Raw genomic sequence first — 15850 nt, 5'->3', positions numbered from 1 at the left:
GCACGTGTGGTATTTTTGCCAGCAGAATCGATGACATGAAGAGAAATAAGATTAAATATTTTATTTTAGTAAATATAAGATTTTTAATGTAACTTTTAAAAAGACAGAGACCAAAATATTAAAGAGTGATACGTAATAAGTGAGGATAAAATTTTTTTGCTAATCAGAATCAATAAGATTATAAATAATTATCATTAGATTTATTAGAGTATCAACTTTTGGCACAAAAAATAATGAGTTTTGGATCGTATCTCACCGGTAGAGATATCAAAGAGCAACATTGAGTTGAGCATCCAATCATTTATGATTTCTTCTCCTACAAAAGGCTATGTTTGCTTCTTATTTAGATCTGTATCTATTTCTTTCTGATAAGTTAGGGTGAGCAGCACCACCCAACGCAGTGCAGGCTCGCATCATCCATTGCCTGCCAAACAGTGGCTTCGTCGTCCACTGTTGCACGGAGATCACGAGATGAAACAAACATAGAAGAAGAAGAAGGAGGACTAAGCTTGTGCTTTCATGGGGGCGCTCCGTACGACGAAACACAGAATGAAGTATCATTCCATCATCTGTAGCCAGCATGCATGTCTGAGGAACTGCTACCCTCTTCTCATCCTCTCCCTCCGTGAATACACAGTAGTACACTCTTGATGGACGTCGATCACCGACTTCTGTAGAGCTTAGCATGCCCGAGGAACCGGTCCTCGTCGTGTCCCAGAAGAAGGAGATCTATGTATAGCAGCGTCTTCTTCCATGGTGGGAGCTCGATGCAGTGCTATAACACGATAACGAAGACAACAAAATATAATTTATGTTACAGTTTTATCTAACCACAATAATAATTAAACAATTGCCATAATTTTGGTAATTATCATTTAATTTTAACCTTTAATTATGATTTTTAAAAACGTCTTACGGACAATAATTAATAAAAAAAATCATTAAAAAAAAACTAAACATGGGATCTATTGTCATGGTTCCTAATTTCGAACCTACAGAGACATATAGATATGAGTCATAGGTAAAATTATATTTTGTTACGATAACTTAAGTATCAGATAGACGTTATCGAAAGGTGCACTGATCTTGTCGTAAAAGAAGGGACGTGAAAGCTCGATTGAAGATTTGTACCGAGGAGCGTCACCAACCATTTCGAGAAGGATTCTTACGTTACATGAAAGCTTGGAAAACGAATTAGGATGAACGGGTTGACCTTCCACTTCGGCGTAGGCCGCCGACAACAAAAGCTAATAATAATACAATAATATACTTCAAACTCGCCGAAGTACTTGCATCATCCATTCTTCCTCGTCTTTCGAGTTGGAAAGACGAGACCCTTATTGTCACAGAAACAGTGCAACAGCAGACCGAAGATGAAGTCCGGAACAGGATGAAGGAGAGTTGCTATGGAGCTGGCGGCGAGAGGATGTGGTGCAGACGGTCAGGGCCTCCGGGCACGTCTCTCTCTGGACCTGTCTTCATTCTTCGCCAGCCACTCCTCTCGTGTGCCCAAGGCGTGGAGCTCCCACCGTGGACGACGACGCTGTTATGCGCTCCTCCTACAAGAAGAACACCAGGAAGATGCTGCATTCTAGCTTCACTCCTGGCGTTGCAGCAGACCAAGAACATGACGACGAGCACCACGAGTTCCTTAGACATGCTAAGAAGCCCTATGGAAGTGATCTCTATGCCAATACGGATGTCCATCAGGAGACTATGTGTGCATGCTTATATAGAGAGGATACCACACTAAACAGGGCAACCCAGCGATGATTAATAATAGACTAAAAATCTCGTTTTTTTAGTTCAGTTTGATTCGTGGTCTGCCAATTCCACGTAGAAGTCGCTAAGTTTATGTTACCAGAAAGAACTTTTAGGTCTTCTTTTCTCGCCTACGGTTGTTGGAAAAGTGTGTTCCACAAAAACTCATTCTTACTATACGTATCCCTTTATATCCTAGTGCTGTAGTAGTTGCCAATCTAGTCACTGAGATTTTGTCTGCCTGGACCCCACAAGCCACCTACACTAAAAATCTTTAAATTTTTTTTACGTGATCCCATTTAATTAAATAAGATATATTATTTAATATAAGTATCAATAAATAAAAAATAAATTATATTTCTTAAGAGATGATCTTAATAGTAAATTTTCTTACGTGGATATACGATACATATGATTATAGATCTTCTCTCGGCTCCTCTTAATTATATGTAAAGTTGAATATCATAGATAGATCGATCAGCTGTAGATACAATATGTATCGAGCTATACCAACACATGATACATTAAGATATATCGATGTACCCCCGTGTCGATCCTTTGGTGGATCAATATGAACCGCTCATATCAAGTAAGTGGTACGGTATAATATTTTTATATCCAAGATTTATCTTTGTATATCATACGATCGACGATGTATTTATAGATTAAAAAAAATTTCTGATTAGCATCTAAAAGGTACGTATCGTAAATTAAAATATATTATTATTTAATTTTGTATTTTAAGATTTTTTTTTTTTTATCAAATAATAATATATTATGATTGTTATGTTGACACTTTTTTTGTCCTGAGAATTGAACCGCTCAGCGATATCATATCGTCGGTGATGATATCGCTCCGGCAGGGTGGGGTTTCTGCATTGTAATCTGCATTCTCTTCTAAGAAGAAAGACATCAACACAGTGATATTACATCTAAAATATCCCTTGCAAAAGGGACCATATAACACTAAACAATCTCATCTTATTTCGGCGTAGATGGCGAACACGTTATGCCCATCCACCACTAAAGAATACATGGAGGAGGTTAAGCACCAACGTAAGTTGCATGCGTAAACTAATGTTAGAACTATTGAGTGACCACTTTCACCGAGGATGGGGTTCTGCATGTTCGATAACACCCCCCGAACCCTGTGGTGTTCTCATCAGCCCTTTGCTAATGCCATGAGGACATATGAGACCTTTGCTTTAGGGTTGAATCTGCCCTTCGACGTTTATATACAGCCAAGCAATCATTAATATCGTGCGTGCGATCACATACACACACACTGCCACCTCGTTCTGTCTTCCTGATGATGCACTACTACTACTACTACTCCACTATCATGCCTTTATAGGAATGCTACCAATATTTGTTGGAATATCATAGGCTTTTTTCCCCTTAAACAAATAAATATAGCAGTCGATCATGCACATACAGCCATCTCTGTCTGGCAACTTGAACAAAAACTATGGTTTGATGAGAAATCCAGCATTCCAAATCCTATTACGATGATTAGATTTGGATGCTATCCGAGGTAGATCTTGAGCCAAGAACAGGCCATTGAAAGCCCCCATAATAATGGTGGACGAACTGCACTTCCATCCATGGTTTTCTTAGTACAACATTATGCCCATAATATCCTTCGTGTATATTATACGAGATGAATACCATCTAATGGAGCATCAGCGTGCTTCTCTACAGTTCAGCGGAAGGAACGATGGAGAAAGTATCAGATGCATCCCCTAAAGGATCATCGTGACTCGAGGCATCGGTCTCGTCCTCGGCAATGGCTCATTGCCTCCTTTTTCCTGATTGCTTCGGTTTCGACGAGGTAGGCATTGAGTTTGATGCACACTAGTATGGTGTGCACGAGCGGCCTTCCAAGTTTCCGACGATGATCTTTCCTTTTCTCGTTCGTGTATCTCCACCACGGCAACGAGTCCATATTCCACCAAAGATGATGATGAATGTCTAGCAAACTTGCGCCAACTCTCTCAAACAAATTGTGAGAACTCCCATCTTACCACGCTCTCATCCGAGTCTCTGTATCTTGTTGATTCGTTCGAGGATGAAGTGGTGAAGGGAAAGAATGGTCACTCTTCTTAACGGTGATTGATGGACTTATATTTTTCATATTTAAATCAGCTTATAATTATTTTCACCTTTCAACATTGGATATTATCTTATTATTGATATATATATATATATATATATATATAGAGTACTATTTTGTTTGATAATTTCAATTGGCTTAATTATTAGCGAATCATATGAAATCCATTCGGCCTTAGAATAATAATCATGGAAAGTGATTTTAACATCTTAGATATATTTATTGTATGGAGTGAATAATTAAAAGAAAAAGAAAAAGATCGGAGCGGTGCACAAATGGACCGAAGCCTAACACAGTATGTAATGGGCCGAAAGACTGGGCTCGATCTCAAAGGGCGGCCCAACTCCACATAGGCAACGACGAAATCTATTCCGCGCAATCCCTCCGCTTCCCTCTCTATCTTCTTATCCGACCATACGACTCCGCCCATCGTTACTCGCCTCCAAACAAGCATAGCGCCGCAGAGCTCGACTTCATCCTCCCATGGCGGGTCTCCTCTCATCCTCCTTCACCGCCCTCTCCGCTCCCACAGGTCGAACTCTATCCTATTGCCCCGCTCCTCTCCCTCCAACCTCATTTCCTGGTAAGCCCACTTCGCATTCCAACCTCGAGTCGTGAATCACGGCCTTCTTACTTGCTTTCCCTCGCAGCCCGGGTTGTCCACCGGAGAAACCTCAGCAGTGGTGCCAGAATTAGTATCAGGCACCGGCCGCGCCACCTCCTGGTCTCCGGTGCCGCTCCCGCCACCACCGAGCTCTCCTCCGCCGATGAGGTAGGTGCTTCTCGCTTCCCCCATGGTGTTAATCCCAAATGCTGGAAAGGTGTTTGCGTATTTGTTGTTGAGATTTGATAGGGAAAGAAGTTGATGAGCAGCGAGAGCCAGCGGCCGGTCTTCCCGTTCTCGGCCATCGTGGGGCAGGACGAGATGAAGCTGTGCCTTCTGCTGAATGTCATCGACCCCAAGATCGGCGGCGTCATGATCATGGGCGACCGGGGCACCGGCAAGTCTACCGTCGTCCGCTCCCTCGTCGACCTCCTTCCCGAGATCAAGGTGGTCGTGGGCGACCCTTTTAACTCCGACCCCGAGGACCCCGAGTCGATGAGCATGGACGTCCGCGACCGCGCCGCCCGTGGCGAGCCCCTTCCGGTGGCCGCCACCAGGATCACCATGGTCGATCTGCCGCTCGGCGCCACCGAGGACCGGGTCTGCGGCACAATCGACATTGAGAAGGCACTCACCGAGGGCGTCAAGGCCTTCGAGCCCGGCCTGCTTGCCAAGGCCAACAGGGGCATTCTCTACGTCGACGAGGTCAATCTCTTGGACGACCACCTGGTGGACGTGCTCCTGGACTCCGCTGCCTCCGGGTGGAACACCGTGGAGAGAGAGGGCATTTCCATTTCCCACCCCGCTCGGTTCATCCTTATCGGTTCCGGGAACCCCGAGGAAGGTGAGCTCCGGCCACAGCTCCTGGACAGGTTCGGAATGCACGCTCAGGTGGGGACGGTGAGGGATGCCGAGCTGCGGGTCAAGATTGTGGAGGAGAGAGCTGGGTTTGATCAAGACCCCAAGGGGTTCAGGGAAACTTACCGAGCAGAGCAGGAGAAGCTCCAGCAACAGATTGCATCGGCACGGAGCTCGCTTGCATCGGTTCAGATCGATCACGACCTTCGTGTGAAGATCTCTAAAGTTTGTGCAGAGCTGAATGTGGATGGGCTGAGAGGGGATATTGTCTCCAATAGGGCTGCCAAGGCCTTGGCTGCATTGAAAGGGAGGGACAAAGTGACTGCAGAAGACATAGCCACTGTCATTCCGAACTGTTTGAGACACCGGCTCAGGAAGGATCCTTTGGAGTCGATAGACTCTGGTTTGCTCGTCATTGAGAAGTTCTACGAGGTCTTTAGCTGAGCATTCACTCTAAGAGGTAAATTGCAAGGTCCCAGGAAATTATATGGCTGTTCTTTTGGATCATTCTGGCATAACCTTTTATAGACCTTATTTTGTCCTCAATGCTCTAATTTTTATATGCAATTATATGTTATTCAGAATGCCATGGCTTTGAAAGTACACATGAATTCAGTCTGTAGGATTTTCTTACTTTTCATTAGTGATTTTGAATGATCAACAAGAGACAACTATGCCATAGTGCAACTTTGGCATTTTAGTTTTGCTATTATCGGAAGAGACGCTAGGATGTAGTGATGTCTGTTGGTTATAGGTTTGTTTGTAACTTAAAAATGACTGCTAGATGTACTGTATGAGTATCAGTAGTGGTAAATTGATAATAGGAATATTTAAGGCTTCCTACATGTAGAGGGCAAGTATTTGAAGAGGTAGAATCCAAATAATTATCAACAACTTTGATTGGTGCCAGAAAAGGAAGAAAAAAAAAACAAATGAACATTGATTAATAATTTTCTCACCCAATTTCAGCGAAAGAGGGTGACTTTTGGCACCACGGTAAAATTGAACATGGTGTCATGTGTCAGCCATTTAGTTTGACCCCAGTTTACCCACTTGAAAGTGGTACAGAGCCCAGAAGTTATATACACAACTGTAACATATGAACAGGATGACTTTGGACAAATTGATAAGCATTTATTTGCAATGAGAAAAAGTATCTGCTTCACAACCCTATGTCAAAATGACAAGTATGAACATGCATTAGACATATATTAGAGATATCTAGATTATTCTTGCATTCTGATTCAGCTATAGCACAGTGACTCTTTAGGGCTGAAACACTGAAAGGGAGATGAGTTTGAGTAATGCGATAATTTGAGAAGATTATATCTCTAGTCTATTGTACAAATTGATACACATTTGTTTGTAATAAGAAAAAGTATCTAATTCACAATCCTATGTCAAAATGACAAGTATGAACAAGCATTAGACAACTATTTGAGATATCTAGATTTCTCTTACATTCTGATTCAGCTAGAGCACAGTGATTCTTTAGTGGTGAAACACTGAGAATCACTCGAGTATCGTGATAATTTGAGAGGCTTATATCTTGAGTCTCTTCTAATCTCAATACATTCATGTGAAAGATATTTTAGTGTCTAAGATTTTGTTTTGATCTTTTCCTTCTGGAGCTATCAATATAAATAGACTTTAAGTGATTGATGATGCAGAAATCCTCAAGGACTTGAACGTAATTGTGGGAATCGAGATAATTGATTGGCAGCGGGGCCTGTTCTAACTAGCTGGAAGCAACAATCTTTATCGTAGGTTTTAAGTGGATTCTTTTCTTCAAGAAAATTGTATCAAGGTGTCAAGGTCTAATAAATAGATACTATGACTAGGAGGACACTACAGACAGTTGCCATCGTGACATGCAATTTCCTCTTTTATTTGATGTTAACATAACTTGGTAGATTCATACTCCATATGCAAGTCCTTTTGACATGAGAGGGTGCAAGTTGGGGCTCAACTTCACTTAGATCAGTCCAGCTCATAGTAATGCATTGAGTGCTGGGTCTGACAAAAATATGGCTTAGATTAGTTCAACAACTATTTTTCTTTGTAGAACTCGCGGTGAAGATGGACTTGTAAAATGATTTGCAGCTTAGTTTCTAATTCCAAGGGAATGTTCTAGATTAGTCTGCTTCTACTATTTTGCAATCCCTGATAATAAAGTCAAATTCTAACAGTGTGAAGAAAAAGATCATGATTGCATGGTTATCAATTTTGCTCCATCATTGTAGACTAGAGATTTAGGTCACCATTCCTTATCAGACTGAGAAGTTTCAAGTCAACGGTAAGTGTTGTCAGAGAGTTGGGGAGATTTTATATTTTTTGCACTTTCATGGAGAAGGAAAAGTCAAAAGACATATTGATATGAAACCCAAGACTAGACATCAATGTTTATCACATTTGGAGAAAGATATTACCATATCATATACTTTTGTAGGCCTGGAGAAGTGTACTTCTAAGCTCTGTTGATCTGATTGCAACACATGATCTGTTAAAGAACTGTTTGGGAAGTTGGTGTTCAGAAAATTATAAAATGTTCATCATCGATCAATGTTTTCTCTTCCATTCTCACATGTACTAAATCTTGAGAATTATGTCATATCCTCAATGTACATATATGGTCTTAATATTGAGTGGTCTAGTCCTATCTGAATTCTTTCTAAATAAAAATTCCTAATTACCTAAAGAAAGTTCATAAGTAAATCCTTGCTATGATTCTTAAACTAATTCCTTCCTAAAGTTCAATTTAATATACTTTATGTTGCAGGTTATCTTGCAGAGCATCAAGATTCACAAAGATAAAAGGAAATGTGTAACCCTTAAAATGCTGGTATTACACATGTATATCCCTTGCAGTTTTGTATTTGTTCTTGTGTCAGTCACAATGTCTTCTATGCATCTATTCCCATCCATGTTGTTTTTATGAAGAGTTGTCAATTTACAACACTTAAATTGTATGTTTGACATGAGTTTTAGATATGGCTGAGGATATCATATATATATATATATATATATAATTGAACTTTTATGTTAGAGTGAATATATTGAGAGTCAAATATGTGGTTTTTCTTTTCTTAATGGTTTTTAAGACATTTCATGGTGAGATGGAGTGTTGGACACAAGCCTAGACACCCCATATATCCATCTTGACATCATCTTGACATTATCTTGACATTATAGATCAAGATGTGTCAGGACACCTGTGTGAGGTTGAGTTCATATATTCAGATCCTTGCCTGTATCAGTTTATCCCTTTGTCTCAAAAGAAGCTAATCATCATTTTTCACAAACTTACCATGATAAGATTAAGAGTATAAAAATGCTAGGATACCATGATAAGATAATAATTAGGCAGTCACTAGTCCCAAAACTTTAGCTATTAGGAAGGATCTTAATACATTTTTAGAACTCCCAACATACACAATGTGATTTTTCATATGTCGGATCGGACAACAACGAGAAAGCGACTTATGATATTGATGTGTGGCTTTGGACTTACGACCAAAACATGACATGATTTATCATAAGTTTTTCTAATCGATCATATCATGTTACTATGTATGTTTGCATGTCCACATATCAAAACAAAATTTAATTTGGTTAGACATAATAACAAAAATTGCAAAAAGAAAAACAAAAAATTATAACTAAATACGAGATGTTAAATGGGTCAGGAAATAACAATGTTGGATGGTAAAGAAAAGGAGTTTAAATCCTTAACTTTATTGAGACACTTTCATACTGTCAAATCAGAAACAAGGAACTATTTTAGGTACTTTTGTCATTCATATTTTCTGATACTGTAGAAGTACTATAGACTTAGTTCAGCAGGCCTTGTGACATTCTATATCTAAAGAGCAAATTTTTTTCCCCCTTATAATGGAACATCGTTTTCTGCTCTAATAGAAATTCTTATATTTAGCAGTAGACCTAATAGATTATGCTCGTGTACTATTATATCTAGCAGCTTATAGGTACATAACACCATTAATTTAAACTGCAACACTTTGAAAAAATGACAATTGAAGCACTAAACATTTATAAAATATTAAAAATATACACAAAATTACAACTAAAAACTGAAATTTATTGTCTTCAATTCAAAACGAATTAAAAAAGGTAAGGAGTAATTAAGAAGGTCTCAAATGACAATTATCCAATAATTGATAATCAAAATAAATTAATACACACACAAAATTATGCCGCAAAAGATAAAAAATTTATTATCCAAGAGACAGGTGATACCTTAAATTCTTGCATAGTTTGTAGAGTAGTAAGCATTCCTTGATTTATAATTAATGTTTATGTCATAAGACAAGTTTATTATCTGTACAACTTTTATCGAAGAAAAGAGTATGACAGAAATATTTTGAGTATCAGAGACATCATTTGATGAGTATAACTAGTTTTGAAGTTTCCTAATTTCTCAAGCTGAAGAAGAAATTATAATTTGGAATTGTATGAAAATATTTGTATTCATTTTAATAAGAAGTTTCTAAAGGACTTGGAACTATAGGACTATGACCCAATTGATTATAAGGTTTTATAAAATCAATAGAGCCTAGTTATTCCTATAACTATGAATTCACCACAATCTATATGTATATTATCGCTAGACGAGTTTCATTAAAATATAAGGGAAAAAATGTGTATTTCAAAATTATTATCAGTCTAACAAAAACTTATGATCTTTATGGGGAAAAACACGTGTATAACAAAATTATTATCAATCTAACCGTAATTATTATCGTAAAAAATAATATTTGAGTAGGAATGCATCTTTAAAAATAATATTTGAGTAGGAATGCATCTTTCTAAAAACACTATAACACATGTTCCTAATCATCATAATATATTTTACAAAAGATAAAGATCACATTAAACGATGTATTACATATATAAAATATTAAAATAGAACTAAATTTGATGAGGCAATGTAAAGTTGTAATAATCAGATCACACAGAAGATAGAATTAAAATTACAAAAATTTGGTGGTCAAATGATTACATATATTCCTAATCGCCATACTATGATTTTACAAAAGAAAAAGATCACATTAAACAATGTAAAATGTATATAAAATATGCTAATAAAACTAAATTTGATTAGGCATGTAACGTAAAGTTGCAATAATCAGAGAATACACAGGATATAATTAAAATTACATAAATTTGGTGCTCAATTGAATCATAGCTCTTATTTCAACTTTCTTTTTAAATCTTTAATAGAAACTGATAAGAAGTATTAACTAACCTGAGTATATTTTGACCATTTATATTTGCCTAAAATGTGCTAATACAATAAACCTTGTCACAAAATACATGCAACATAACAAAATTAACTTTAAAAACATTATGGTCCCGGCGGGGCTCGAACCCGCGACCTTCGGCTCATAAGACCAACGCTCTAACCAACTGAGCTACGGGACCATATGTTTATGTTTGTTAAGAAATCTTAATGAACAAATATTTACTTATGGTAATAATTTTAAAGCCAATTTAATATTTCACATTAATAAAATCCGGTATCCAATATTTTGATTCTCTAGAATACATAAAATTGTCAAACCTATATTGACTTGTGTGATAATTTCTTGAGTAGAAAATTTTAAAACATTAAACGTCTAACATGAAAACTAATTGATAAATATCCTCTTGCTTATTCAAATAATGCATGATGTAAAAATATCTAATGAATCCTGTTTTGATTCTTTCTAATAAGACCATCAGGGCATCGCATGTAGGAATGAGACAGACAATAACCTACTAAAAATGTTGCATAAATATTCATTTTTCAACTCATACATTGTGAAACTTTTTTACCATCATTCCATGAAGGATATAATTAATTGAAGAAGAAAATATATTTACATCGAGTACATATATAAATTTATTTATGGACTAATTTTATATCCATTAATGGACATAATATATCTTGTCTAATCATCGAGAACTAACATGGGATACCAATCAACTATTGACTAGCAATTCTCGTATTGGACGTTAACTAGATTGATAACATGCTTTATAAGAGGGAACATTCCGAGAGTATCTTTTCCTAAGCAAAAGGCAGGTGTATCTAGAATTTCAAGTAAGGAGATAAAGAAAAGGATGAGTTGCTTTTTTTTTTCTTTTGTAACTTTACATATACTTGTATTTAATTATTAAAAAACAACAATCTAGACATAAGGAATAACAAAAATATATTGATAAGTTTACTAATCAGGTTGATCTATCTTGCTTTTATCCAGCAACTAGTAAATGTTATAGTCAAGAAGATATTTAAAGAACCTTCAGATCTAAATGGAAGACTTTCAATTAAAACTGAAACATATCAGATGTAAAAAATCATTAGGTAAACTTTTTGATGTCCTACTAAAGGAATTAAGAGTTTGATAAGGAAATATAATTAATAAATTGTACTCTTGATAATTCAGATAAAGCATGCTGTAAAAATATCTAATAGATTCTATTTTAATTCTTAAATAATAAAACCCATGGTAGTGAGGTAGAAAATGTCATATTCAAATAAAGCATGCTGTAAAAATATCTAATATATTCTATTTTAATTTTCAACTAATAAAATGCATGGTAGTGTCAGCTAGGAGTGAGATGGACCATTTTCCTAATTATATAAAAATGACAAGATAGTGTCAGATAAATATCTTATTTTCTTTGTAACAAATAGATGAATAGTGAAAATTTTAATTATTATTTCCATGAAGGACATAATATCTATTCATATCATTTACATTAAGTTCGATATACAATTTTGTTTATGAAATAATGGTATAACCTATTTAGTTATCCGAAACTATCATGGAGCAACTATTCAACTACTGACTAGCAATTCTTGTCTCAGGAAGTTAACAAGATTAATAAGATGCTCCGTAGGAGGGGCATTTCATGAGTATCTTATCCTCCAAAAACAGGAAAAATGTATTTAAAATTACAATTAAGGAGCTCAAAAGATAAAGAGTTGCTAAATAACTTGTTTTTTTTTTTTTGGTTGCAGCTTTGCATATTAGACGTATTTGACTAATAAAACAACAACAAACAAGATATAAGGAAAACACCCATATGTTGGTTAGTTTACTTATTAGATTTGCCTATTCATATTATTTACATTAAGTTCGATATACAAATTTATCTATGAACTCATTTATATCCATTAATCAGACCAACCAAAGGACCAATTTAACTACTGATTAGCAATCCTTATCTTAAGGAGTTAACATGATTAATAGCATGCTTTGTAGGAGGGACACTACAGGAGTACCTTACCCTAAAAAAAGGACAAATGTATTTAAAATTCCAATTAAGGAGATCAAAAGATAAAGAGTTGCTAAAGATCTTGATTTTTATTGGCAACTTTACACATTTGTTGTATTTGATTATTAAAAACCAACAAACTATAGACATAAGGAAACCAACCATAGATTGATTAGTTTCCTTAAGCTATTAAACATCTTGATATATTTTTCTTTTCTTGCAACTTTAGAAATTATCTGTGCTTAATTATTAAATAAAACAACAAAGTAGATACAAGGAACACAACCATAGATTGATGAGTTTACTTATCAGCAACCAGTAAATGTTCGAGAATAATGTTCGAACGAAACAAAACCTATAGAATCGTAGCAGAGCCCATTAGATTCCAAACTAGGAAGTATCACAAAATGAAGAAACAGAAAGGAACCGGACCTTGACGCGGAGCTTTATTTTAGGGCTTCGATGACGGTGCTACTACTCCCGACCGCCTCATCGGTCTTCCACCCTCCCCTAAGTTGCTAGTTCCTCTCTTTCGATCGACGGGTGGACGATGACGCCGAGGGCTGGCGGCGATGGATAGGCAGCGGCGGACCGGGGATTAGGAGGAGGAGGAGAGTGAGGGAGAAAGGGAGGGAAGGGAAGAGGCAATTGGAATGGATGGACGAGGGAACGTGTGACGTGGGTTGGTCGTGTCTCTTTATATCTATCGAGGATTAGGTTATAGAACTCTACTCTATACGTATTACGTATTTATACATTAAATATACGTATCTATACTCTTTTTTTGTGTATACCTATTTATACTCTCTAAATCGTGTCTATTTATATTTATACGGATACATTATACATATTTATACTGTTTGTGACATCATTTTTTTATCTCAAAAGAAAATTTAGGATTCGAAATTCCATCTTTTATATATATATGTATATATATACATATATGTATACATATACATATATGTATACATATATATATATATACATATATATATACATAGTGCAACCCTCGACAAGCGCTTCGAACCAATCATCCAACATGGGCGTCGGAGCTGCTGTCCTTATCGCCGTGGCCGCTTGCGTCCTCCTCGTCATCGGGGCCCTGTACGTCCGTTGCGTCAGCCGCCGCTTCAACGCGACCGTCGCCCGCAACTCGCCGCCCAAGATCACCGGACTCGGGTCACCCTCCATAGCCGCCCTGCCCACGGTCGCCTACCAGAGGCCCCGCGAGGACCGCGGCGCGTCACGGACGCTGTGCAGCGTCTGCCTCGGCGCCATGAGCGAAGGCGAGTTGGTGCGGGTGCTGCCAGCCTGCGCTCACGTCTTCCATGTCGACTGCATCGACGCCTGGTTGCGCGCCCGCGCGACGTGCCCCGTGTGCCGCTCCGATCTCAAGCTCTCCCACCTGGTGGACACCGAAGAGTCGGAGATTCCTCCTCCTCCTCCTTCGCCTCCTCTTTCTTCCACCAGTGTAGTTTGAATTCAGCTCGAAGTTGTTGCAAGGTCACAGTAGCGTAATCGAGAGGTAAACTTGTCGTCTCCAAAGGGCATGTATAAAGAGTGAGATGGGCATATAATTTCCTCCCTTTAGCTTTCAACATTTCCTTATTGCTATCGTAGCACATATTTTGTTGATCGAGCGAACAACCTGTTATCTCGTAATTATATGGCGCATAAGATGAAGCAAGGAAATCTTCTCCTGTGAATTCAACTCGATGATCTCTTTGTTTTTCGTTTATTGACTCTGCATGGATCATCTTCCAAATTTCATATTTCAAATTAGAAATGACTAATTAACATTTGGTCACATCAACAACGTAATTAAGCGTGGTTTGGGCGGCCATACTAAATGGTTTAACTTGATTTGATTACATCGAATTTGTGTCATTTATAATTATATGTATATATATTTTTTGTTGGTCCATATGTTAATTTGTTTAATATATATTACTTCCGTTGTAAGACTTGACTTCGCTTCTCATTAAAAGTAAATAAATAAATAAATGGCATGACTTGTGTCCGATTCCCATTAAAAAAAACAATGTGAGAAAGAAGAGCACAGAGACGACGCCTGGATCTTTCGTTTATTATTACGACAAGGGACTATAGAGATAAATATCTAATTCTACATACATGTTCGATAAATTTGTTATTTCATAATCTTTTAATGAATTCCTGCAACAAAAAAAATCATTTTGGATTTTTTTCCACAAACAATACCCATTTTAATCTTTTTTCTTTATTTAATGTTATAAATTAACGCTCCTTTATTTGTCCACTTCCTCTCTGTTTAGTTTGGTTTTTTGTCCAAATCAATGCATTAAGAACCTTTTTTTAAGTATATGATCCGAACAAAACATAAAAGTTGAGGTTTTTCTCATGAAATCAGCCAAAAGTAGATTCTCAAATCGACTTCAGGTATGTGAATAGTCAGTTGGATTTGGATTTGGATTTGAAATTGAGGACTCATACAACACCTTTCTCTTTTTCTTTTTCTTTTTTTCTCTCCCCCTCTTAGTAGTCAGAAATGATCGGAGAAGACATGATTATGGTTACGACATCAATGCTTGCAAAGATAAGATAAAATAAATTATATAAATTAATAATAATTGAGAGGTTGTATTTAGTAAAATTATATTTTATTATTTTAAGTGGTTGTATGGACCAATAGCAATCTCCATTAACAAATATATTCATTGTCATTTATAAAAATAGTTTAAAAGAAAGAGCAAAATTAAAAAAAAAAATTCCAAAGCTTTCATTTTTTCAGTGTCTCCTATTTTCTAAAAGATGAGATTATTCCTTTGCCCAGTCATTATGTCGGAGCCACTTTCAGCTACGTCACCATCCTGAAGATCCACTTAACTTTATTCTTTATTAACGTTAATAAAATTTCATAATACTATAACATCCCTCTCATTGACCCGTTACCCGATAACATTGGATTTGGTAGTGCCATGATCGTCTTTACTCATCATATGACTGATCGTATTCACCTTCGTGCTGCTAATGTGAACTAGGTGACAGGGATGCTGAGAAACTTCTTATTCTTGGATTCCGTCGTCGCTCACTTGCTTCATTATCGTTCACTCGCTTTTAATTTTAGTACGTTTAACCACAAATGCTATAGATAAGTAGAAGTTAGTTGATGCTAGTTTTATTAGAGAAATTAATGACAAATCCAAAGAAGTATCGAATGAACAAGCGAGAGTATAGAGATTGATTGAGAA

At 37.0% G+C, this 15850-nt stretch overlaps 2 protein-coding genes and 1 non-coding gene across 4 annotated transcripts; 2 read left to right on the top strand and 1 right to left on the bottom strand.

Annotated features, from left to right (window-relative positions):
- The first annotated feature begins 4251 nt into the window (after positions 1–4251).
- LOC135627983 (magnesium-chelatase subunit ChlI, chloroplastic-like) lies at positions 4252–8388 on the top strand. 2 transcript variants are annotated; one of them, XM_065134472.1, is made up of 4 exons: positions 4252–4406; positions 4525–4646; positions 4728–5796; positions 8116–8388. In XM_065134472.1, exons 1-3 carry the CDS (start codon positions 4358–4360, stop codon positions 5778–5780), a joined length of 1224 nt encoding a protein of 407 aa, XP_064990544.1. In that variant the 5' UTR covers positions 4252–4357; the 3' UTR covers positions 5781–5796; positions 8116–8388. The 2 variants fall into 2 exon arrangements, with proteins under 2 accessions (XP_064990544.1, XP_064990543.1); XM_065134471.1 differs by having other exon boundaries at positions 4293–4457.
- Positions 8389–10704: 2316 nt separating this feature from the next.
- Positions 10705–10778, bottom strand: TRNAI-UAU (transfer RNA isoleucine (anticodon UAU)). The gene has a single exon. It is a non-coding gene; the product is annotated as a tRNA-Ile (tRNA).
- A 2881-nt stretch (positions 10779–13659) lies between these two features.
- Positions 13660–14100, top strand: LOC135626402 (probable E3 ubiquitin-protein ligase ATL45). Its single transcript, XM_065131651.1, has one exon. It carries the CDS (start codon positions 13660–13662, stop codon positions 14098–14100), a length of 441 nt encoding a protein of 146 aa, XP_064987723.1.
- The last annotated feature ends 1750 nt before the right edge of the window (positions 14101–15850 follow it).

Source organism: Musa acuminata, chromosome BXJ2-11, assembly GCF_036884655.1.
Source record: "Musa acuminata AAA Group cultivar baxijiao chromosome BXJ2-11, Cavendish_Baxijiao_AAA, whole genome shotgun sequence".
Taxonomy (NCBI): domain Eukaryota; kingdom Viridiplantae; phylum Streptophyta; class Magnoliopsida; order Zingiberales; family Musaceae; genus Musa; species Musa acuminata.
The sequence above is the reverse complement of the archived record's forward strand: the minus strand, read 5'-3'. Positions and strand labels throughout refer to the sequence as shown.

What these genes read in the sequence shown, in the direction of transcription:
- LOC135627983 (XM_065134471.1), top strand. Translation starts at nt 4,358, where the DNA reads ATGGCGGGTCTCCTCTCATCCTCCTTCACCGCCCTCTCCGCTCCCACA. An exon ending in CCCTCCAACCTCATTTCCTG is followed by an intron (nt 4,458 to 4,524) that starts GTAAGCCCACTT and finishes TTTCCCTCGCAG; the next exon opens with CCCGGGTTGTCCACCGGAGA. An exon ending in AGCTCTCCTCCGCCGATGAG is followed by an intron (nt 4,647 to 4,727) that starts GTAGGTGCTTCT and finishes GAGATTTGATAG; the next exon opens with GGAAAGAAGTTGATGAGCAG.
- LOC135626402 (XM_065131651.1), top strand. Translation starts at nt 13,660, where the DNA reads ATGGGCGTCGGAGCTGCTGTCCTTATCGCCGTGGCCGCTTGCGTCCTC.